Source organism: Eriocheir sinensis, chromosome 31, assembly GCF_024679095.1.
Source record: "Eriocheir sinensis breed Jianghai 21 chromosome 31, ASM2467909v1, whole genome shotgun sequence".
NCBI classification, from domain to species: domain Eukaryota; kingdom Metazoa; phylum Arthropoda; class Malacostraca; order Decapoda; family Varunidae; genus Eriocheir; species Eriocheir sinensis.
The window spans coordinates 4698019-4721611 of record NC_066539.1 but is presented as its reverse complement, the minus strand read 5'-3'; the positions used below and the strand labels follow the sequence as shown (position 1 = coordinate 4721611).

Sequence of the window (23593 nt, the reverse complement as noted above, 5' to 3'; positions counted from 1 at the left end):
AGTAAAGATATTATTGCATTAGTTTTTATCGGTACAATCTGTTACAGCTCACAAAGGGTTTTGGTAGGAATACAAAGTCAATTTTGTGCATCAGAGCAAGTTAAGAATTGGCTAATGAGCGCGCAGTACCATCACCCGTGCAATGATACCAAGTCTGAGAGACCACCCCTGAAGGAAAATCAGCCCAGGCTGTTCTCGTGGAACCGACTATAGTAATTATGTAAGTAGGCTAATAATGTGTGTATAAGGGGGGAGGGGGGAGGTAATCTTAAAGTTTATGTATGATACTGTATGATAGATAAAGTATTGATATTTGATAGTGTATTGGCCAGTAAGTAGCCTACCAATGATAATGTAAGTAGGCTGATATAGTTATGTGTAGGCTAGAAGGAGGATTCACCTTATAGCTTAATTATTTTGCATTTCATTGCAGTTACAGGAAGTTTACAGACGTTACCACAGCAGTATTTTTTTTCCAAATTTCTTGTGCAGATGATGATTTGAGAAATGATTAGACACTAAATAAGTATTCGGAGTCATGAATCTGATTTATCTGAATCACTGCATGTGATTTTATTTCTTGTATTGTTCCACTTTCACAGCACGTGGCCATTCATGCTAGTTCATTTACTCGTATTTATTTATTTACTCATTCAATCATCAATTTTATAATTTTCTTTCTTGTCGTGGTGATCGGTTTAACAGTCTCATGGTTTGGCATCCATCCATCCTGCATCTACGAGTATGTCTCAGTCTTTGGAATATCAGGAATAGTCGCAGGGAAAGCTCTCTGCAAGACCCGTGTGTACTGCTAGTTATTGAGTTATTCGGGAAACAAATTTATTTGTATTTCCTTAAAGTCTTTCGGTTATGTGGTTAATAGTGTGGTTAATTTCCTCCGTGGTGTAGTGGTTAGCGTCCCAGACTACGAATCTGCGGACCTGGGTTCGAATTCCGGCCTGGGCAGTCGGCGTACAACCCACACAGCTGTCCATCCTCCCTATCGGGATGGTTGATGAATGGGTAGCTGGGGAAACCTGGGGAATGTAAACTGTGGTAACCCTTGTGTTGGCTTAAAGGGTTCTCACCCATCACAAGTTCAAAGGGTCAACGAGACGAAGATGAACACCGCCGCTACAGCTATAGCGCATGCTCCCAACTTTACCTTGGTTCCTCTAATGTGATTAGTGCAGTGAAGGTCTTTCCTGTAGATAGCAACTCTAGTCCAGCCTTGTCTTACCTCCCAAAGATGAAGGCAGTTTCGTTATAATCATTTGTCATTATAAGTTTATTTTAATATGGTTATTACAAAAATAAGAAACAATAATATAAATTATTATGACAAGACATACAACAATGTAATTATTTATAGATTATAGTTCTTGGGTCACACTGAGTGACGTCCAGATGTGAGCACCATAGCTCGCTCCGGGGTGGGGGTTGGAATATACCTCCAGGTCATACCCAACATGCTAGTGTGGCAGTCGATGAGGGTTACCTTCGAACTCAGGCAAATTCAACAGTCACAATTTGAGAGCGAGAGCTGCTCGCTAATAATATCAGTAATGTAATCAGACTTGTATCCCTATTAAGAAAATCATCGCTTCGTAAACTGAATCAACGTGTTCCTGTATTGTGTTGAGTTTACTGTGGCTTGCAAAGACTGGTGGGCCGCCGCCCCCTGGCCCTGGCGCAGGGGCCAGAACACACTGGAAGACTGGATGGGACTCATTTGCTGTGTTCTATCGCTCGTATTCCTTCCTTGTAAGTTGTTGGGGAGCGCCAGAGTCACTGGTCCCGCTTGCTGCTCACTCTGAACCCCTTGTGTCTGCTGCGAGTTGTGGCGGCAGCGGCTGCACAGGTGGTTGTGCTGCTGCAGCTGCAGAGACAGTTGCAGCAGCTGGTTCTGCAATGTCTGCTGGATGTGGTCCAGGCGCTGCTTCAGCATGGTCTCGGTGGTGGTCGTATCGGGCAGCTTGGCCAAGCGGCGCTGCAACTGGCGGTGGTCACGGTCGTACATGATCTTGAAGGACCTGAACTGCATCGCGAGGCTGTCCTCATCATCCATGGCGTTGAACACTATCTTGGAGTCGGTGCCCAACAAAATGGCCTCCTGCAGCGTCTCGTTGGGCACGTGGTAGAAGTCACTCCGCCGCGAGTTAGATTTGCCGTTGTTCTTGTTGGGCCACACGTTCACTTCCTGCGGCACCTTGGAGCGGCGCGTCATGAGCTTGCGCAGACGGTAAGGGAAGCATCTCAGCGACCGCGCCACCACCATCAGCCGCTCATACGACACCAGGTAGGAGGCTTGCTTGGCCAACCTGCGGATCTTGCCCATTCGTTGCAGGTCCGGCAGATCGTTGACGGCCAGACCAATGAGCAGGTTGGTCAAGAGGACGCAGACCAAGAACAGGAACGCCACAAGGAATAAGGCGCCCAACAAATTGAGGTTCTCTGCCAAGGTAGCAAAATCAATTTCTCCGATCATCATCATGAGGGTCCTGATGAAACTGAGCGGCAGCGAACTGAAGGTGGGCTTGTCTCGGAACAGCACAAGGAAACTCACCGCAAACCCTATGATGAGGCTGGAGAAAGCAGCCAAGAACTTGATGATGGAGCGAGCCACACGCGTGAACATGAGGACGTAGGTGCCCAGCGATGGGAAGCGTCCCAGAAGCATCATGAACTCCACCCAGCTGAAGAGCGCCGACACTGCCGCTACGTCCCGCACCACCTCCCTCTGCACCATCATGTGCGTCGCCTTCCCACCTTCGGCCGGCCCTGAGGTGTTGTCCCCTGTACTGTAGTCTTCAGTGATGACCTCCCATGGGGTGTTAGTCACGTTCTCCAAAGAGGTGTTGTTCTCCCCAAAAGTGTTCAGCGCTGGTACAACCCAGAGCATTTTATAGGACGGCAGGCAGCTGAAAACTACGAAGGCAGAGGTGGAGAGAGCGATGAATCTGGTATATGTCTCCCACTGGTACAGGTATTTTTTGAAGTTAGCAAACATGAAGATAAGGTCCGGGATCAGTATGAAGAGGAACATGGTTATGTGCAAGATTAGGAACACCGAGTAGGCAAAGACGTGCGTGCTCCAGTTCCAGGGCTGACCACCGAACGTCATCACGATGAAGATGGTGTGCAGCAGCAGGAACGCGAAGTAAAATGCCACGCTACAGTAAAAGAAAGGCTTGATCCTCCCCCACTTTAGGTACAAAAAACTCTCCAGCAGAGGGTGCTTGAGGAGAACCTCGAGGCTGGAGGTGGAGAGCTCAGAGATGAGGGAGCTCTGGACGCCTTCCTCCTCAAGATATATGACGGAATAGTTGAAAGTCACGCAGAAATTTGGGTCATGGGGAGGCACATTTGACAGGAGGACATGGCTGTCAAAGAGACGCGTGAGGAGCTGCGTCGCGGAGGGCAGATGTCTGAGGATGATGGAGCAGCGCGTCTGTTTGTCCTTATCAAGCCGCGTCAGGTGGTCTCCATGAGTCAGCAGCAGCTCGCAACAGTCGATGGAGCCGCTACACACCGCGAAGTGGAAGGGCGCGAAGCCTTCGTTGTCCAGCGCCGTGACCAGGTGCTGCACGGAGTCTGTGTTGAGGAGGTGACCCAGGCTGGCGGCGCAGCCATGGTGGCAGGCGGCGTGCAGCATAGTCTGGCCGTTGCGAGCCACCACTCTGGGGTCCGCCCTGAGGTCCAGGAGGGTGTGCACCACGCGTGGTAGGTGGTGGTGGGCGGCCAGGAACAGCGGACTCTCGCCCCGCAGGTTGAGGTGATTCGTGTCTGCGCCGGCCTGCACCAGCTCCTTCACCAGATCCATCACGGTATCCTCGCAGGCGGCGTCACACTTGGTCATGAGGGCCATGTGCAGCACTCCGTTGCCTCTACAATCGCTACTCGTCACCAATTCCTTGACCTGCCTCTCCTTGAGTAACTCACTGGTGACGGCGAGGGAGCGGGAGTGAGCGGCCAAGTGGAGGACGGAGCACAGATCACTGTCCCTCAGGCTGAGGTCAGGTCGCTGCCGCAGCAGCAGGGCCGTGGTAGTGAGGTCCCCGCGCCGCACAGCAACATGGAGCGGCGTCTCGATTCGCATTCCCTTTATGGTGGGCGGCGGTTCACACAGCATATTTGGCGACGCGCCGCTCTGCAGTAGTGTTTCCACGCCGCTGTGCCATTCGTCAGCCACCGCCAGGTGCAACGCCGTTTGTCCGAGCCCATCCACAGCGTCCACCTGAGGGAGAACAATATTGTGAGTCTTGTGAGTTGTGACCCACCATGCACTAGAGCAGAGGTTCTCAATCTTTTTTTCAGTGATGACACCCTGAACTTATATAAACCCTTTTGTGTGCACCCCTTTTTCACCCCCCCCCCCCCCTCCTCACATGAATTAACTTTTTATACACAATTGTGTACCTGTATAAATTACTTTAATTAATGAATTAAAATTATTATCCATATTCAAACCAAAATTAACATACGATACATTTCACGCCCAAACATATAGAACTCGTCAGTCGAATTAGATTAACATAAGAGTTATAAATGCAGACTAGCATAAAAAGAAGAAAAAAGGAATGATTCAAAATTCATGATGACCTTGGGGGACCTCTAGGCACTGTCCGTGGCACCTCAGGGTGCCGCGGCACCCAGTTTGAGAACCTCTGCACTAGAGGGTGCCCTTGCTACACTGTGCCCAGCCCTGCAACGCCCCCACTCTCTGGGGAGGCGTCATGTTGACCCGTGGTGTCCCCATTGCCCAGTTCCTCATTACCCAACCCAGTGTTGTGAGGCGTGACCGACTCTGCAGGGGTTTCACGATAATCTCTGGTGCCCCCAACTTCCCAGCCCAGCGTCACTCCCGTGTAGAGGCTTACCTTCGCGCCGGCCTGCAGCAGAGAGGAGAGAGTGTCGAGGTGACGCACATGGCAACTCGCGTGTAGGGGCAGGAAGCCACCATACCTGGTGTTGAGGGCTGCCTCGGGATCCTGCTTCAGCGCCGCCTTTACACCCTCCAGGTTGCCCGCATGTATAGCCTGAGGGACGGGATGACACTGTTACATTGTGATCAATGATCACTTATCACTAACTAAAGAAAATCACTAAGAAGAAACAACTCGTGCAACTGTAATGCAGTAATGAAAACGAGATAAAAGAACCAATTTACGCTAAATAAAAAAAAGCATGCAGTGACGCTCTGCTCATTTAAAATTACCATAATATATGAACACTTATTAAAGCATTTTAAACTATAACATTTATACGTTGGTGTGCAACTGTGCTTACGAAACCAAGCAAAGGGGAAAAGGCATGAAACTGATAAACTGTAACGACCTGCCCGGCACTCCGAAAGAAAGAAAAAGAAAAGGACAGAGAACCAGGTGGGGAGATGAAATAAGAACGTTTACCAGAACAGAAAGTACACTGACGAGAGAGAGAGAGAGAGAGAGAGAGAGAGAGAGAGAGAGAGAGAGAGAGAGAGAGAGAGAGAGAGAGAGAGAGAGAGAGAGAGAGAGAGAGAGAGAGAGAGAGAGAGAGAGAGAGAGAGAGAGAGAGAGAGGGAGACTGACAGACAGAGATGGGGAAAACGGGAAAAACCCTTGTTCTGTAGTGGACTAATAAGGCTGGTGGTGTTATTAATAACACTTAGTAGGGTGATCATAATGAAAAGGAACACCAAGACTCACTTCGAAGAGTAAGGGCATGGGCTCTCTATGTCCGGGGGTATCTTCTTGCGGCGTGCGTGCCATGCGGGACATGGCTGGCCCGTCGGAGACGAGGGGGCAGCCCTGCACGACGTATGGCTCGGGTAGGGACGAGAGGCGCATCAGTTGCCTGCCGGCGTCGGGTGTATCCTCTCCGCGGAAACGCTCCATGGCCGAGCTGCATCTGTTTGAGGGGAAGGCAGGGAGTTGGTCACGGGTGTACCCTGCTGGTGTAGGATACGACAGGGTGCTCTGGGGTGTGTACTGTATTATGCCGGAATTTATACATGGGACGCAAAAGTCACAGGGGCGTGGCCCCGGACCTCGTGGATCTGCTCCACGCTGGCATACTGATGGATTCATTGTAATTTATCCACTTAGGTTCCCAACTCTAAAACAATTTACTCCTGCACTGAATTCTTGCAGTTTTACCTTTGTGTCAGCCTAATCTACGCCTTGAATACATATTATTTTGTGCCCATCCTGATACCGCGACCACGGAGGTGCCGCGGTGTAATTTACAAAGTTAAGCTTTAAGATGTATACTGCACTGGTAGGGCGAGGCACGGAGGGCGTTTGCTAGCCAGGCAGTGTGTGGTGCTGCATCTTAGTGATAACCCTTACAAATTGTTAGATGTAGAGTGGGTCAGGATAGGCAGCAGGATATTTGTTATCTATAGTGTACTGCTGCTGGGGCCGTGAATAAGGTGATAGGGAACACGTTAATGCATACACACACACACAAAAAAAAAAATTTGCAGATAAAGGGCCAATTTCACAGTTCCCCATGATGGGTTAGTAAGTTCCCAAACCAGTACCAGAGCCTTCGAAATTTCCTTGTATTGTGTCTGGTGTTTATATTTAAGTTCACAAATTTGATGAAACTATACTGGAAAAGTCTTGTTTATTTAGTGTGGCATCGAAGACCTCACCATTTTGGTTTGTATGGGATTCTATAGTTTGGTTCGGGCTATTATGAAGACACTGTGTTGGACTGTGAAACCGGCTCAAAGACTGTCCGAACGAGAATGTTCAACCCATGATATTTTTTTCCCAGTACGAGCCGGAACAAAAACACACTTCCTTACAAACGAGTAATGTTCCTCTTATTCTCTTTCTTCTTTTGTTTTCTTCATTCCCTTATTTTCTTTTTAATCTCTTAATATTTCTCTTTTATGAACCATCATCACTAAAACCACGATTGTTATTATTAAACTTGCTACACAGTCACATCGCGACCTTGAAAAATTCTAATAAAAACAAATGAATGTCACTTTAGGATGTTAGTTATATATTATCAACCGTAGAATCCTGGTATGAAATAACTTCAATTTGCAGGCGGTCATATCACATCCTATTCCATCCCATCACGTCACATCACAGCACACTACATCACATGACATCACATCACAGAACATTACATCACATGACATCACATCGCATCACATCCCACTACCTCCCATCCCATCACGTCACATCACAGCACACTACATCACATGACATCACATCACAGAACATTACATCACATGACATCACATCCCACTACCTCCCATCCCATCACACTACATCATGTCACATCACATCGAATGACATCACAAGAACACTGATAGAAAGTACAAGGACCCGAAATTGATCTCTCTTTCGGCCACTCTTTTTTGTAGGAGCAGGGAGTAGCGGCCTTTTTTTTATTATTGTTTCCTTTTTTTGTGCCCTTAAGCCCGACCATCAGGCCCCACCGGGAAGATGCCAACCGGCGCAATAGGCAACAACGTAAAAAAAAAAAAAAAAAAAAAAAAAAAGCTGTCTCCTTTGTTGTAAAAAAAAAAAAAAAAAGAAGTGTTGCTGTGGAAGACGCGGAATCCAAACTATACGCATCCATACTGTCTATTAGCGTAAGGAATGAGTACAAGCTATATATCTGTGTTTCCGTTGCTCTGGGTAGGCCTACGTGGATGAACAGAGGAAAGGTTTTGAATGCCGATGTGTTTGTGTGTGTGTGTGTGTGTGTGTGCGCTAGTAGGTTCCGACACAAAGGAAAAGAGGAATGAATCACTACTCTGTGCTGCCTTCAGTCGTATGAGCCTCAAGGTTACATTACAGGCTAACACGTCTCTCGCAGTGGTCAAGGTATGTGAGGGTGGTGTACTATACGTTATCGGCATAGAAATGAGTCAGCGGGGGCGTGTGAGGCGAACAGAGCATGATCAACACGAACACCAAAGGATTGCGTTACTATTTCAAAATGCATCCATACGTAAAGAGAGAGAGAGAGAGAGAGAGAGAGAGAGAGAGAGAGAGAGAGAGAGAGAGAGAGAGAGAGGTGGTAATCTGAAGTGGGTATTAACGCTTCACTAACACACTCGTCACAGTTTTTTCCATGTGTTCTCACCGAGTCTTGAAGATGGAAGGTAAATACACACGTTGACGAGCTTAATTAAGAGGTATAAATAGGAAAAGAAAAAGAGCACTGATTTGAAGTGGTGATCAGCTTAATTAAGGGGCTATTACACTGGGCAAAATTTTCTGTGGATCTTCAGTCCAACCACGATTTTCCCTGGCGTGGTTCACCTTTGTTTCTTGTTATAGCTGCTGATGATGATGGTGAGTAATACCGTCGTCCTTTGGTGAAATCTACCGTAGCTTTGGAAGATGGTGGACACGTCAGAAAACCACGGAAATATGAGAACCACGCCAGCGGAAATCGTGGTTTGACTGAAGCTCCACGGAAAATTTGCCCAGTGTAATAGCCCCTTTAACTAACTAACACACGCCGGGCCCATATTCTCAGACACTCGCTATCACAACTATTTCCAAAGGTCACACAGGAGATCAGTCGGGTTCTCAAGAGTGTTTTTCACATTTATGGTGCAGTATCAGGACACCTCTCCTCCCGAAACTGACCTCTCTTTCGCCCACCTCTTTTGATTTTTTTTTTTTTTGTAAGAGCAGCGAGTAGCGGGCTTTTTTTTATTATCATTGTTTCCTTTTTATGTGCTCTTGAGCTGTCTCCTTTGTTGTAAAAAAAAAAAAATGTAGCCTTGTCCAACTGTCACTTGCACATAAAACTACCCATGGAGATACTCACAACCTCTACGAAATGTGGGGTGTGTGAGTCCCGAAGTGGTTTGAAAATATGGGTCCCGATCAGGTGATGTTTCGGGGATTTACCTTTTCCACGGCGCTAACAGGTTAAAGATTTTTCTACGCTTTGCCACCATGCGCTCTACGAGTTGTCAGGTAAACAAACACAAGTCTATCCACTGTCACTGCATTCAGCTGGTGTGTGTGTGAGTGCGTACAGGTCCACAAGACGAATGACCTGCGAGAAGGAATGCTGGCTTGTCTTATAGAGAGGAAACGTGTGAATTGTAGTGTTGGTATTCCCGTCGGGGGTGAGGTGAGGGAGAGGATGCGAGGGAGGGGTGGGGGGCTAACTTAGAAAGAGCAGTTCCGACTAACCGGTGACGTCATTTGGGGGCGGGGTGCCTCCTCTTGCTCCATCTCCTCCTCCTCCTTCTCCTCCGCATGTAGTTGTGAGTGTAAACGCGTTGCCAAGAGGAAGGAAAGAAGGGGTGAGATTGTTTTGCCTGTTCTTCTTTATCTTCCTTTACAATAACATCAAATACAACCACAACAACAACTTTATCTTATTCACCTTCTCCTCCCCTTCCTATTCTATTTTTAGCTGTTCTCTTACGCCCTTGACACATATAACGGCATTTATTCTTACTCGTATTTCCTCCGGTAGCGTTTCGACATAATTAGTCTTACGCCATTATTGTCAATGAATATAGTAGTAGTAGTAGTAGTAGTAGTAGTAGTAGTAGTAGTAGTAGTAGTTGTTGTAGAAATGAAAGTAGTATATATATAGTAGCTACAGTGGTATAGTAATCATAGCAAAAGCAGTAGTTATAAGAGCAGGAACAAATGCACATTATAAGCACCATCAAAAATTACCACGGCTGTTAATCTTATTTTCCTCTCTCTACTCTTCGCTATCACAAATTCTGCCATAAACACGGACGCACATACTCACCTACAATATCAGTGACCATTTTCAATACACTCTTTTACTCCACTCGTATCTCCTTAAAATCACAGCCAGATGAATTTTAAGTAAGGAGACAGAGGGCAGGAGGGGGAAGAAGTAAGCGAGGTCCTGTCGTGACTATAGATAAACACACACTGATTACAGAGACGCGTGTGTGAGCGATTTAGAGGCAGAGATAATGGGGACTGATAAGCAACTCTCTTAACTAACGCTGAGTCGTGATGCCGGAGTAGTGGATGAGAGAGAGGAGATATAGAAGAGGAAAGAAGAAAAAAGAATGGGAAACGGAGGATGAAAAGAAGGGAGAAATTAATATGCAGATTGTGGGCGATTAAAAAAGACATAGTGGAGGCAAACGAGGTTAAAATACTAGAGCAACAGAGGAATACAGGAAAGAGACGAAAGCAAGGAGAGAAGAAGGCGGTATGGCAAAGAGAAACGGGAAAATGTAGGCTAGTGGGTTTGTGTTTTTGTGTGTAGACTAAAAAAATCAGGCTAGAGAGAAAGTGTTAATTGATAAGCAGGCAGGATTATAAGCCAATGCAATGGAAGAATAAATAAAGGAAGGGATAGATGTTGGATAAAGGGAGAAAGGAAAGAGGAAAGGGAGCTTGTTGTTTTATCAGTGAGATATCTTGTGAAGGTTATGGTGGAGGGAAATGTAAATCCTGATAACGATGATAATGACGCTGGTGACCTTCGAGGCGTTCCGCAAAATGGTGATAAGACTTTTTTTGTTCTCGGGGAGTCGTTTAATAGAATGATTTGCGTGTAGTTACAGTGGAATCGTTTGGTTTGGTTTGCTCAGGCATGTCAAGGTCGGCTGTGGCTTCTCGCGTGGTTGCTAACTCTGTGTTGTAATCATGATTGGAGTGTACGTAATGGTTATTGTTAGCAGTAGTAATAGTAGTAGTAGTAGTAATGTATAAATTTTGACCTTCCGTTGGATTTTGTTAATTAGATAATGCGTCGTGGGCGGGTGTGGTTAATTAGGCACATGATGAGTGTCACTTAGCGTAATGGCCTCCCTTTGTTACTCCTCCGTTACTGCACTGCCGCTCCTCTGGTACTCTCTCCTCGCCTTCTCCCTCTTATCTCTGTTTTCCCTTTCTTCTTCTCTCTCTCTCTCTCTCTCTCTCTCTCTCTCTCTCTCTCTCTCTCTGTACAGTCTTGGAGTCGTATCATTAGACATTTTGCCGCCCAAGAACTGAACCATTGCATATTGTATATCTATGTAAATATCTCGGGTCACTTATTTTCCTACTCTTCCTGTCACAATGTTCCCGGGAAAGGAAGTAAGGATGAATCGGGAGATTTAATGAATGGGAAATATACTCGTACAATATGGAGAGGAGAGTTTCTAGAGGTGTCACTTTTTTTCCTCCTCGCACATTTTCCTTTCTGCTCTTCCTCTGCCACGGTGGTGTTCACGGAAAAGTAATAAAGAGAGAGAGAGAGAGAGAGAGAGAGAGAGAGAGAGAGAGAGAGAGAGAGAGAGAGAGAGAGAGAGAGAGAGAGAGAGAGATTGGAAAGTGTAAGGAAAGTTTCTGAAGGTGCGCCACGCCTTTCTCTTCATTGTTTATTTATTTGCCGAGGATAACACATGCACTATGGAGAAACCAGTGTAGTAGTAGTAGTAGTAGTAGTAGTAGTAGTAGTAGTAGTAATTGTTGTTGTTGTAGTAGTAGTAGTAGTAGTAGTAGTAGTAGTAGTAGTAGTAGTAGTAGTTGTGGTGGTGGTGGTGGAGGTAGTAGGAAAATAAGAAAAGAGGGAAAAAAGTAGAAGATGAAGTTCTGGGTAAGAGAGACAAGAATTAATGTGCTTGATTTCGATAAGTCGGTGATGTCACGCATGCGGGGCTTTCCGTGGAAATATCTGACTTAAGCGTTGTCTTATTATTTTCCTTATTGTTTGTCCTCTTTCCTTTCTTCTTAATACGTACAGGCGCGCCCTTACGTCAGCACACACACACACACACACATACACACACACACACGTCAGCTCAGCACCTAGACAACAGGATTCACGTGTCAATTTTGTAATTATACGAATAAAGAAAATTACTCTGGTCTTTGTGTGTGTGTGTGTGTGTGTGTGTGTGTGTGTCTCGAAATAGCTTTACCCTTAACTACTACCAACACACACACACACACACACACACACACACACACACACAGTTATCAAACCCAAGTACTACGTTATCAAGTCAGATACTACTGCTTTGATATATAATCGGTCCGTTCCATCTCAGAAAAGAAGTTGGCGTTCGGCACCCTTCCCAAATTGTCGCAATCCGTGCATTCCTCTCAGCAAGTAGGTAATTGACATACAACAATGCTAAGGACAACAAAATACATATAAAAACAATAACTACTACTACTACTACTACTACTACTACCACTACTATTATGAGGGAGGGCGAGCGTGGGAGGAGGAGGATAAGGAGGTGATTCCAATGCCCTTGTAACGCTTTGCTAATATGGGGCGTTTCCCGTGCCTGGTAGACGGGGAAGCGTGAGGACAAAGCCGCGTTACTGACTCAGGAAACAGTTCAGTCTGAGTCACCTTCCCCCATGCGTAACCTCGGATATCCCGCGCTGTTGCATAAGAGGGCGATAGAGAAAAATTTAGGCAGGCACGTATTTACCCCCTCGGCCCTTAGGATGCGGCGGTGTTCATATGTCAAGTAACCTTTGTATAACCTAACAGACACAAGACTAAAGAAACCAGAGTCGAAAAAAATTGGTCTCTAGAAATCTTAAGCGGCATAAGAGCGGCAAAAGGAAAAGAAGAAGAAATAAAACCGCTCCAGTGTTGATAACGGATAAAAAAAGAATGGCAAATCTCACATTATTATTATTTTTTTTTCATCATCATCATCAGTATCATCATAATATTATTATTATAAAACTCTTCAAAAATTATGACCGTTTTTTCTTTGGTGGTGTAAAAATGTAATATTAGGTGACCTTCAAAACCGCTGCTACTACTACTCCTTTTACTACTACTACTACTACTACTACTACTACTACTACTACTACTACTACTCCTACTACTACTACTACTACTACTTCTACTACTACTACTCCTACTACTACTACATAAATGATACCTCCACCCATGTTTATTTTCCCGACACATAATCATGGAGGGCTACATAGCTTGGAGGTCATTAGCCCCAACTCTGTTCGGTAATGACTGTGGCATCCAACCATATCACTAATACTACCTAACACTAAATCCCCTATCATCTTTTACGTCCAGACTCCTGCTACTACTACTACTACTACTTTTACTACTACTACTACTACTACTACTACTACTACTGCTGCTGCTGCTGCTGCTGCTACTACTATGTACTACTACTACTACTACTACTACTACTACTACTACTACTACTACTACTACTACTACTACTACTACTGCTGCTGTTGCTGCTGCTGCTACTACTACTACTACTACTACTACTACTACTGCTGCTGCTGCTGCTGCTACTACTATGCACTACTACTACTGCTACTACTATTACTACTTCTGCTGCTACTATGTACTACTACTGCTGCTACTTTGTACTACTACTACTACTACTACTACTACTACTACTACTACTACTACTAATAATAATAATAATAATAATAATAATAATACTGCTACCACTACTATTACTTATACAAAAAAGTCCCGTGTAAGCTGTAAATCTACAGCCAAAATATAACAAAGACACAAAGAATGGTGTGACATAGAAGACAAAGAAAGGCCTTTAAAATAACGTATAGATTTTTTTAAAATCGTGTATAGTAAAAATCTTTAAAGGTCAAGGTCTTTAAAATAACGCATAGTAAAAGTCTTTAAAATCGTGCATAGTAAAAAAGGAAAGGTCTTTAAGATCATGCAAATAAAAAAGTCTTTAAATTCGTGCATAGTAAACAAAGCGGTCTTCATTATCGTGCAAAGAGAATAACGAAACGACTTAGATAACATGCACGAAGAATAAGGAAAGATCTTTAAAATCATGCACAGGGAATTAGGAAGCGTCTTAGATAGTATGGATTGTATAATGAGGATTTGTCTTCATTTGTCTTCAGTTTCATGAGTAGAGAATGAGAACACAAGAGTTACGGTCTCCCACCGTAACTAAACGCCCGCTGCCTTGGGGGTGTCAACGCCTCCAGTGACCTTCATAAACCGTTCCTCCACGGGTCCTTCGCCACGGAGCCACGTCATCACAACAAAGACACGCTCACCCGGTCCCCAGACTACACGGTTTGCGGTTTCCAAAATATCACACTCCCGGGGCCTTTGTTGTGAGGTGGGCGTGATTGTTAGATTAAAGCTTTGCCGCGTTGTCGTAAATGTTTTCACCACCAGGCGTTGAATATTAATGATGATGATGACGCTGACGATGATGATGGTGATGGTGATGGTGATTATGATGACATTGATGAGAAAATATATACTTATTATAACGGCAACAGAAAAGCTACTACTACTACTACTACTACTACTACTACTACTACTACTACTACTACTACTACTACTACTACTATTACTAAAGTGATAAAAAAAAACATCAAAAAAATATATTAACACCCACCCACCCACCCCAACCCCTACACACACACACACACACACACACACACACACAAGGCCGAGGTGAAGGACGCAGGCAGACATACAGACAGACAGACAGACAATGTGAGGCAGAGAACGTTATGCGTCAGGCGGTCAGGCAAGCATGAGGGGCGGCGTTACCAGATTATCGTACTCAGAACATCGTATTATCCTGTTTCTGACCCATAACAGTTGCAGAAAAGCATCGATAATTAACCATCTGAACTCAATAAATTGTAAATGTGTATCGTTATCAGTGTAGGCTCGACAGTTTTGGGCCTCAAGCAGACGAAAAAAGTATATATGCCTAGTACGACAATCTGGTAACGCTGGACGGAGCTGCACGCGAGGAGTGGGAGTACCGTTGCCAGGTTATCGTACTCAGAGCCTCGCATTTATCGGTTTCTGAGCCATAGCTATTGCCAAAAAACACCAATAATTAACCATTTCAACGATAACTATATATGAAGGCAGTTATTGGGGTCGAGAAGGCAGTTATGGGGTCTGAAATCGGCAAACATAGGAGGCTGAGTACGACAATCTGGCAACGTTGGGTGGGAGTACCTTGGGAGTGTGTGTGTGTGACGTCAGGAGTAGGACACAACAAGCACAGCATCTATTTTTCCCCGCGCATGACTTCCCTTCTCAGTTGTTGCGTAATCTCTTAGTCAGAAATTGTGCTGGGAAAAAAACTGTTGCGTGTTCGTCTCTTGTGTTTCAGTTCGTTGTGTGAGTGACGGAATGAAGAGCACAGATGGAAAGTTAAAATAAGGGAGATGACTCTTAAGGATGCTTGTGTTTTTTACGGTATAGGAAGTTTAAAATCTCATCTCGCATGCAAATAAGTAAAGAGAGAGAAAAAAAGTATCATTATAGATCATTATACGTAGCGTGGGGTGTATATGAAAGGACGAGAATGCATGGAGAGAGAACACACACACACACACACACACACACACACACACACACACACACACACACATCAGTTATCGCTTACCAATTATTATTATTATTATTATTATTATTATTATTATTATTATTATTATTATTATTATTATTATTATTATTATTATTATTATTATTATTATTATTATTATTATTATTAGTAGTAGTAGTAGTAGTAGTAGTAGTAGCAGTAGTCGTAGTAGTACATGTTGGTTATACTTATGAAACTAAAACTACTCTCTCTCTCTCTCTCTCTCTCTCTCTCTCCGCGTGGTAATCCCAGAGGTGATGGTGGTGGTGATGGTGGTGGTGGCGGGCGGGAGATAGGAAGCTATGTTGTGACGGAGGACAGCACACCTACCGAGACAGGTGGCGAGAGGGCTAATTAGCTTGAGGTAGGAGGAGGAGGAGGAAGAAGAGATGGAGCAGGTGCAGGAGGAAGATAAACAGGTGCAGGTGGAGGAGGAGGAGGAGGAGGTGGTGAGGGAGGAGGAAGAGGAGGAGGAGGAGAAATATGATGAGGAGAAGGAAGAAAAAGATATTGGAAAAAGAAATAACCGTAAGCGAACGAGAAACAGGTGCAGAAGGATGATGATGATGATGATGATGATGATGATGATGATGACGAAGAGGAGGAGGAAGAGGAGGAGGAGGAGACGGAGCTCATTCGCCCCCACCCTCTACACACACACACACACACACACACACAGGAGCGAAACCAATATATTTTACCATAATAACACAGCATACAGAGAGAGAGAGAGAGAGAGAGAGAGAGAGAGAGAGAGAGAGAGAGAGAGAGAGAGAGAGAGAGAGAGAGAGAGAGAGAGAGAGAGAGAGAGAGAGAATGTTAGTCTTATTTCTTTTCCTATTTCTTTTACTCCCGAGTCTTCCAACCCAACCATTCATAACAGTAACACAACATTCTTTCAATCAACTAATCCACTTAACTTCAATTTTTCAACTTTATTTTCTTCTATTCCCCATCCATATTCTTGTTCTTGTTGTTATTCCTATTCCTTTCATTCTTTTTTTACTCCCTCTTACTCCAACCCAAAGTTACTTAACCATTCAGATGTTCAGTTCATCCACTCAGCTTCAATTTTTCAACTTTACCTTCGTCTATGCCCCATCATTATTTTGTTCTTGTTCTTGCTGTTCTTCCTCTCTCTTTTCTCCTTCTGTTACTGCTGTGGTGTGCCTTTCCTTGTCTCTCTGTGGGTTGATGTTATACCAGCTCCTCCTCCTCTCCAGTGGCGGTGATTCTGACGGTGGTGGTGATGGTGGTGGTCGTGGAAGTATCCTTCGCTCCTCAGAGACGAGCGCAGGACGTCCTCTTCCCGTCACACCTTAAGACTAACTGGGACCTCTAGAGTCTCTGGTGAGGAGTGAGGACCGGTTACAGTGGGGTAAGGAAGAATTTTGTGCCGGTGAATAAGCTGGTATGACGATTTGATACACACACACACACAGACACACACTCTCTCTCTCTCTCTCTCTCTCGTCCCTTCAGATTGGAAAAAGGCTAACGTGACACCGATTTTTAAGAAAGGAGACAAAAAAGTACCAGGTAATTACAGGCCCATTAGTCTAACTTCGGTTGTAGGTAAGCTACTTGAGAGCATAATTAGAGACAAAATTGTGAATTACCTTGCAAGCCACTCATTAATTGGGGACTCACAACATGGTTTCCGAAACAAAAGATCCTGCCTATCAAACCTATTAACCTTTTATAACGACCTCTTCACTGTTTATGACGTAACCAAATCACTGGACGTAGTCTATCTTGATTTCCAGAAAGCGTTTGATAAAGTCCCGCATCAAGTTACTTTACAAATTAAAGCAAATAGGTATTGACGGTCAAGTAAACCAATGGATCGCGAATTGGTTGAGCAACAGACAACAAAGAGTAGCGATTGACGGATTTAACTCAGAGTGGGCGCCGGTCACTAGTGGCGTCCCTCAGGGCTCGGTTCTTGGCCCAGTGCTCTTCATTATTTACATCAACGACGTGGATGTTGGACTCAATAACCGAAGACAGGCAAAGCCTCCAAGAGGATTTGCACAAAATTTCAGCTTGGTCGGATAGATGGGAGATGCCCTTTAACGTAGACAAGTGCCAGGTCCTTCAAGTTAGAACGAGGAATAAGAAGTTCGATTACGAAATGCGCGGCGTTAAACTCAAAAGCGTTCAATGCGTCAAGGACTTGGGGGTCAAAATCGCGTCAAACCTCAAATTCTCACAGCAATGCATCGATGCAGCAAATAAAGCGAACATAATGTTGGGCTTCATTAAAAGAAACTTTTTATTCAAGAATAAAGATGTAATACTCCCGCTCTACAGCAGTTTAGTCAGACCCCACTTGGAATATGCGGTACAGTTTTGGTCTCCCCACCATGCAAAGGATATAGCTAAATTAGAAGGTGTTCAGCGTCGGGCAACGAAAATGATCCCTTCCTTGCGCAACAAATCCTACGAAGAAAGGCTTTCTACCCTTAACATGTTCTCTCTTGAGAAACGTCGCCTCCGAGGAAAACTGATCGAATGTTTTAAAATACTTAATGGTTCCACGAATATAGACAGATCAACATTGTTTCTGATCGATGACACTTTGCGCACGAGGAACAATGGCGTACAAGTAAATTCAGACTGCACCAAATTTTTCTTCACCAACGTTGTAGTGCGAGAATGGAATAAGCTTCCACCATCAGTGGTCCAGTGCAACACGATTGACTCCTTCAAAAATAAGCTCGACCGTCACTTCCTTCAACGTAATATTAACTAGAGTAGAAATGCAACGTTTTGGAGTCTTCTGATTATTGTAAAATCACTTAGGTTTAAGGACAGACCACCAAGTCTGGACCATGGGGTCTGTGTGGTCTGATTTTCTATGTAAATCTCTCTCTCTCTCTCCTCCTCCTCCTTCTCCTCCTCCTCCCCTTTCCCTAGTCCGTTCCTACCCGCCCCTTTTTTCCTCCTTACATTTATTGTATTGTTATGTCCTCTATATTTTTTACAGTAAGGTTTGGTGTTTATATTTTATTAGATGGTAAATTCACCTTTAACATTTCCTTGCTGATTTTTTTTTCTTCTGCGCCGTTGTTGTTGTTGTTGTTATTGTTGTTGTTGTTGTTGTTGTTGTTGTTGTTGTTGTTGTTGTTGTTGTTGTTGTCTTCTTTATTTTTTGACTCGATCGTGCGGCGTCACCTTCCGTAACTTGCGTCATTCATTCCATCAGGTGTGACTATACGCATGCTTGTCCCAGGTACGTTCGTGGGTCTGTGCGGGTGGTGAGTGGGTGTGAGGTGTGGCATGCAATATGTATGAAGAAGAGTGACTGCTGAGGGAGAGTGAGGAGCTTGGGAGGAGGGCAAGGAGAGTGTGTGTGGGGTACGGAGGCAAGAGTGCGGACAGGGCGGTGTGGAGTCATTGCATTAATAGTTGAGGGCGTGGGTGGGTGTGATGGGATGCACGGTTTTGATAGATACGTGTTGCAAGGCTACACTCTTCTACTTTTAACATGTTCATCTATTTCATCTATTTCTCCAGCATCCCTTATAGATTTGTCTCATCAATAGCGTTCCTGTACTGCGTCTCACTCAATCTACTCATCTATCTACCTATCTCTCTATCTATTAATTTATGTATCTCTACCTATTAATCTGTCTCTTTATCTCTATCAATCTGTTTATATATCTAGCAATCTCCCTATCTATATATAACTCGCACGATGTCACCGATAACACAATTTAGGGGTTTGAGTGGTACTTCTCACCTCTAGGCAATTTCAACACTGATAATGATGCTTCGTGATGGTGCTGTCCCGGCGTTTGTTTGTCCTGGTGACGGGCGGGGGGTGGGGGTGGGGGATGGGGGGGGGGTAAGGGGGGTCGTGAAAGGCCATTAAGACTCCCCTCGTGCAATGTTTTCCCCTTGGCGATAAGCGTAATGGTTTTATCTCTTTTTATTCCTGGCTTGTGTGTAGTATTGATTCTGAGATAAAAGGCCTCTTGCAGACTCCTTACGTTCTTATGTTCTTATGTTCTTATAACGTTAGTTTATTAATGTTCCTGTCTCGCTTATCACACACACTTCCCCTCAGGCTGATTTTGGTTCTCTTATCTCATGGAGACTGAGCAGAAAATAACGTAGAGCAGGCCATTGGGTGCTATGGGCGAAATAAAAAGATTAATGGAAATGGAGAGAAAAAAAAAAGAAAGGAAAAGGGATGTTTGAGAGAGAGAGAGAGAGAGAGAGAGAGAGAGAGAGAGAGAGAGAGAGAGAGAGAGAGAGAGAGAGAGAGAGAGAGAGAGAGGCCTATACCTTTGTTTCTAATGAGGTTGTAATAACTATAAATATCCACGCGATGATGACTGGCGGCAATGATGATGACAATGATGACGATGACAATTACTATCATTAAATTTAAATGTTACCCTTGTCAAGGCTTAAATGTCCCAACTTCCGCCCCGACACACACACACACACACACACACACACACACACACACAGAGAGAGAGAGAGAGAGAGAGAGAGAGAGAGAGAGAGAGAGAGAGAGAGAGAGAGAGAGAGAGAGAGAGAGAGAGAGAGAGAGAGAGAGAGAGAGAGAGAGAGAGAGAGAGAGAGAGAGAGAGAGAGAGAGAGAGAGAATTGGAGTATAAAGTGGAAGATGGAAAACTGATATAAATAAAATCTGTACGACTGATAAGACCAAGGAAGAACAACAACAACAAAAAAAGTGACATTCAGATAAGTTTAGATCATTATTGGAGAGTAACACACATTGAGGGTTTATTGGGTATGATTATGTTGCCTCTGCAGTACATAAATAGGACTCAATTTCATGCTAATAAACAAATATATCATTCAAAAAGTTAGTCGGTTAAACATCATCATCATCATCATCATCATCATCATCATCATCAATCTATATTCTGCCCTATTCCTCTGATTGATTGATTGATAGTTTATTGTTGCAGGTAAACAACAAGGGAGAAGGGAGGAACATGCCATCCCAACCCCCAGGCAGGACAGTGTGTGATTATACAACTATTAATACATGTGTGGTAGCACCATGAAACTAAAAAGATACAATGGTAGGAAGGAAAGCACAACAAGGGAGGGGGCGGTACCTCCCCCTGGACAATAAGACAATAAAATGTGGGGACGGAGAACATTGCCCAAGCACTAGATGGGAATGAATACAGAGATAGAGTAAATACTAGTCCTTAAAGTAAAATATTGCAGAGATCACAGCCTTGTATAGCACGGCAGTAGTTCAGGCTGCCACACACGGCATCACCACCTTGGTGCAAACTGAGGGTGTTCTTTGAGGATAGCAGGGAGGACATCATGGTTCAGGAGCCAACAAATTGTCTGGGGCAGGTCAAGGCAGTCCCGTGGCTTAAACTTAGCAATGAGAGGGCATTCCATGACATAGTGATGCAGTGTGTGGCCCCTCGGCCTGGCACAGAGCGTGCAGCAGACACCAGGGGAGTTACTAACCTCCCAGTAGTACCTATAGCCTAGCCTAAGGCGCATTGCTACCACATCCTGAGGGGCACTGTGTCACCCATAGGGGTATACACAGCGCTGGGAGACACTAACATAGTGGAGGCTGCTGGCGCTGCCATTGTCACAGTAGTCGTTTCCAGTCTCGATGCAAATGTTTCGTATATTTTTTTTTTGTAACATCATGACGTGTGTTCCTTATACTTTTTTTTATTACTCCAGAACTTGTGCCTTTTCGAAACGTTTCCATTCATTTCTCTCCTTTCCTTTAATCACAGTTTCGTCTCGATGTAAACGTTCCGTACCCACGTTGCCAGATTGTCGCACTTTGGAGATTCTGTTTGACGATTTGTACGATTTTTAACCACAAACTGTCACCCCTACGCAGACAACCATATTTATTTATAGTTATTGCTACAAAATTTAATTCCTGGTGATCTTTATGTACATAGTTATGGGTCAGTAACTGGATAATACCATGTTCGGTAACGGCAAACTGGCATCGCTGTTCCGTTCACTTATTTCCTATTATTTCGTCCCGCCATCTGCTGCACGTCCTTCCTTCTGAGTTTTTTTAATTTTTATACCGGTTATTCCCAGTTCTGTTTCCTTCAATACTTGTTCAACTGTTGCCCTCCCTCTTACATCTTTCTCCCGACCATTTCTATTTCTTGATGTTGATTTCCTATTGTCTGTTTTCGTTTCCCTTTGTGGTTATTCTTTTTATCCATTGCAGTGTAAAAATGAATGAAAATAACCACTAACCTAACCTAACCTAACCTAATCTAATCTAACCTAACCTAACCTAACCTAATCTAACCTACCCTAACCTAACCTAACCTAATCTAATCTAACCTAACCTAACCTAACCTAATCTAATCTAACCTACCCTAACCTAACCTAATCTAATCTAACCTAACCTAACCTAATCTAATCTAACCTAACCTAACCTAACCTAACCTAATCTAACCTAACCTAACCTAACCACCCATTACAGAAAAAAATCAAGTAGGTCATTTAATTTGCACAACTTTTAACTAAATAAACCGTGATGCCTTACCTTCATTCTGACAAATATAATAAGTTAATGATTAGAGTGCTGACCGAACCCCTCCTCCTCCTCTTCCTCCTCTTCCTCCTCCTCCTCTTCCTCTGTTGCACCATGTCTTGCAAAGTGGAGGCAGTTCCGTCTTGGTTGAGTGTGCGGAAAGAGTGACAACGAATTAGCATGAGTCACCCTGAAGAATGTGTGAGTGCTTTGAATACCTAGAGAGGAGGAGGAGAAGGAGGAGGAGGAGGAGGAGGAGGATAAAGGAAAGATAGGCAAGAGAGTGGAGAAAACTGAACTGGGAAGAGATTGGAGAAAAGGAGGAGAAGGAAGAGCAGGAGGATGTAGTGAAAATAGAGAAGGTTGTGGAAAATGAAGGTGAAAGAGATGGAAGAAGAGGAGGAGGAGGAGGAAAGGAGAGATAGGAGAGGAGGGGGAGGGAAAAAATAAAAGGAAGGGAGGAGAAAAATAAAGAAGAAGAAAAGGGAAAAGAAAAAGACAAAGACAAAGAAGAAGAAGGAGAAGAAAGAGGAGAGGGAGGAGGAGTAGGAGGACGAAGAGGAGGGTAGTAAAATTGCGCTGTTTGTCTTGGTGAGAATGGAAGAAGGGGAGAGGGGGAGAGAGGAAGGGGAAACATAGAGGAAAGGAGAGGGTGGGAGAAGGGAAAAAAAGACAAAGGGAGGGAGGGAATTATTGTCCTGTTTGTTTTGGGCAAAGTGGGAGGAGAAGAGAAAGGGGGAAGGAGGAGGAAGAGGTAAAAATGAGGGAGGAGGAAGAGGGGGAATGGAAGAGGGGAGGGAGAGAACAGAGACGGCATGTTGTGTTACTATTAAAAATCTTGTTGTAATGATGAGGAGACATACAGACGTACCTACACACATACAGACACACAAAGAGACAGAAGACGAATAGAAAGGAGAAGGAAAAGAAGTATAAGCAAAGAGATAAGGATAAAGAGAAGGAGAAAGCGAAGTGGAATGATGATAATGAGGAGTAAAAAAGGAAGGGAGGAGAAGGAATAAAAAATAGAGGAAAGAATGGAGAAAAAAAATAAGTAAAAGAAAAATAGTAGATGGGGGAAAATGGAATCAGAAAGTAGAATCAGTAGTAAAAAAAATTAAGATGAAGAATATAAGAACATAAACACAGGGAGACTACAGGATGACAGCAGGTTAAGACAAGGCTGCTCCTGCAAACCCAACCCCACCTAGCCTCACTATCCACGAACTTATCTAACCGTTTCCTGAGGGTAACGTATTGGCACTCACCACATGAACTGCGAGCATTACGTATCCTTTGGACTATGCTCATTATTTCAGTTACGCGTACAAAGTTTGGGCTTAATTTCCCACATCCTCTCTTCTGAATTTAGTGGCTGGCTCAGTTTTTAGTTTGTCAGTTAATGTTGTCACACGCCTCTCTTCTCCCCATCACTACTTTGTTCCCGAGAAGCTGGTTAATGGAATGTTTGTGTGATGACCTGCCGCTGCTGGGAGCCGATCGTGAATCTAAGCACACACACACACACACACACACACACACACAGACACTTGAGCTTCTTTCTTTAGAGTATGAAAAACAACAACAATGTAGTTTCATAGTGATTCATTTCATGTGGAAAAGTTATCACAGAGAGGAAAGGAAAAAAAATCGAAGAGGGAATGAATATAGAAAAAATAATTGCCTACATTTAGAAACCCTCAGAGGAAAAATCACAG

At 44.2% G+C, this 23593-nt stretch overlaps 2 protein-coding genes and 1 long non-coding RNA gene across 7 annotated transcripts in view; 1 reads left to right on the top strand and 2 right to left on the bottom strand.

Annotated features, from left to right (window-relative positions):
- The window catches only part of LOC127006001 (uncharacterized), a 41734-nt gene extending 40163 nt beyond the window's left edge, over positions 1-1571 (top strand). The window contains exon 13 of the mRNA XM_050875483.1: positions 1423-1571. Within this exon, the coding sequence (XP_050731440.1) occupies positions 1423-1571 (149 nt within the window). The remainder of the gene's footprint in view (positions 1-1422) is intronic.
- On the bottom strand, positions 1274-16687 carry LOC127005834 (transient receptor potential channel pyrexia-like). 5 transcript variants are annotated; one of them, XM_050875008.1, is made up of 4 exons: positions 16432-16687; positions 5691-5892; positions 4881-5039; positions 1274-4237 (listed from the first exon to the last, which is right to left on the bottom strand). In XM_050875008.1, exons 1-4 carry the CDS (start codon positions 16449-16451, stop codon positions 1598-1600), a joined length of 3021 nt encoding a protein of 1006 aa, XP_050730965.1. In that variant the 5' UTR covers positions 16452-16687; the 3' UTR covers positions 1274-1597. The 5 variants fall into 5 exon arrangements, with proteins under 5 accessions (XP_050730965.1, XP_050730966.1, XP_050730967.1 ...); XM_050875009.1 differs by lacking the exon at positions 16432-16687 and adding an exon at positions 9745-10865; XM_050875010.1 differs by lacking the exon at positions 16432-16687 and adding an exon at positions 9168-9698.
- Positions 16688-18358: 1671 nt separating this feature from the next.
- Positions 18359-23593, bottom strand: part of LOC127005833 (uncharacterized) — an 8546-nt gene continuing 3311 nt past the window's right edge. Inside the window, exons 2-3 of the long non-coding RNA XR_007758942.1 lie at positions 21888-22017; positions 18359-18595 (exon numbers count right to left, since the gene is read on the bottom strand). This is a non-coding gene — a long non-coding RNA (uncharacterized LOC127005833). The remainder of the gene's footprint in view (positions 18596-21887; positions 22018-23593) is intronic.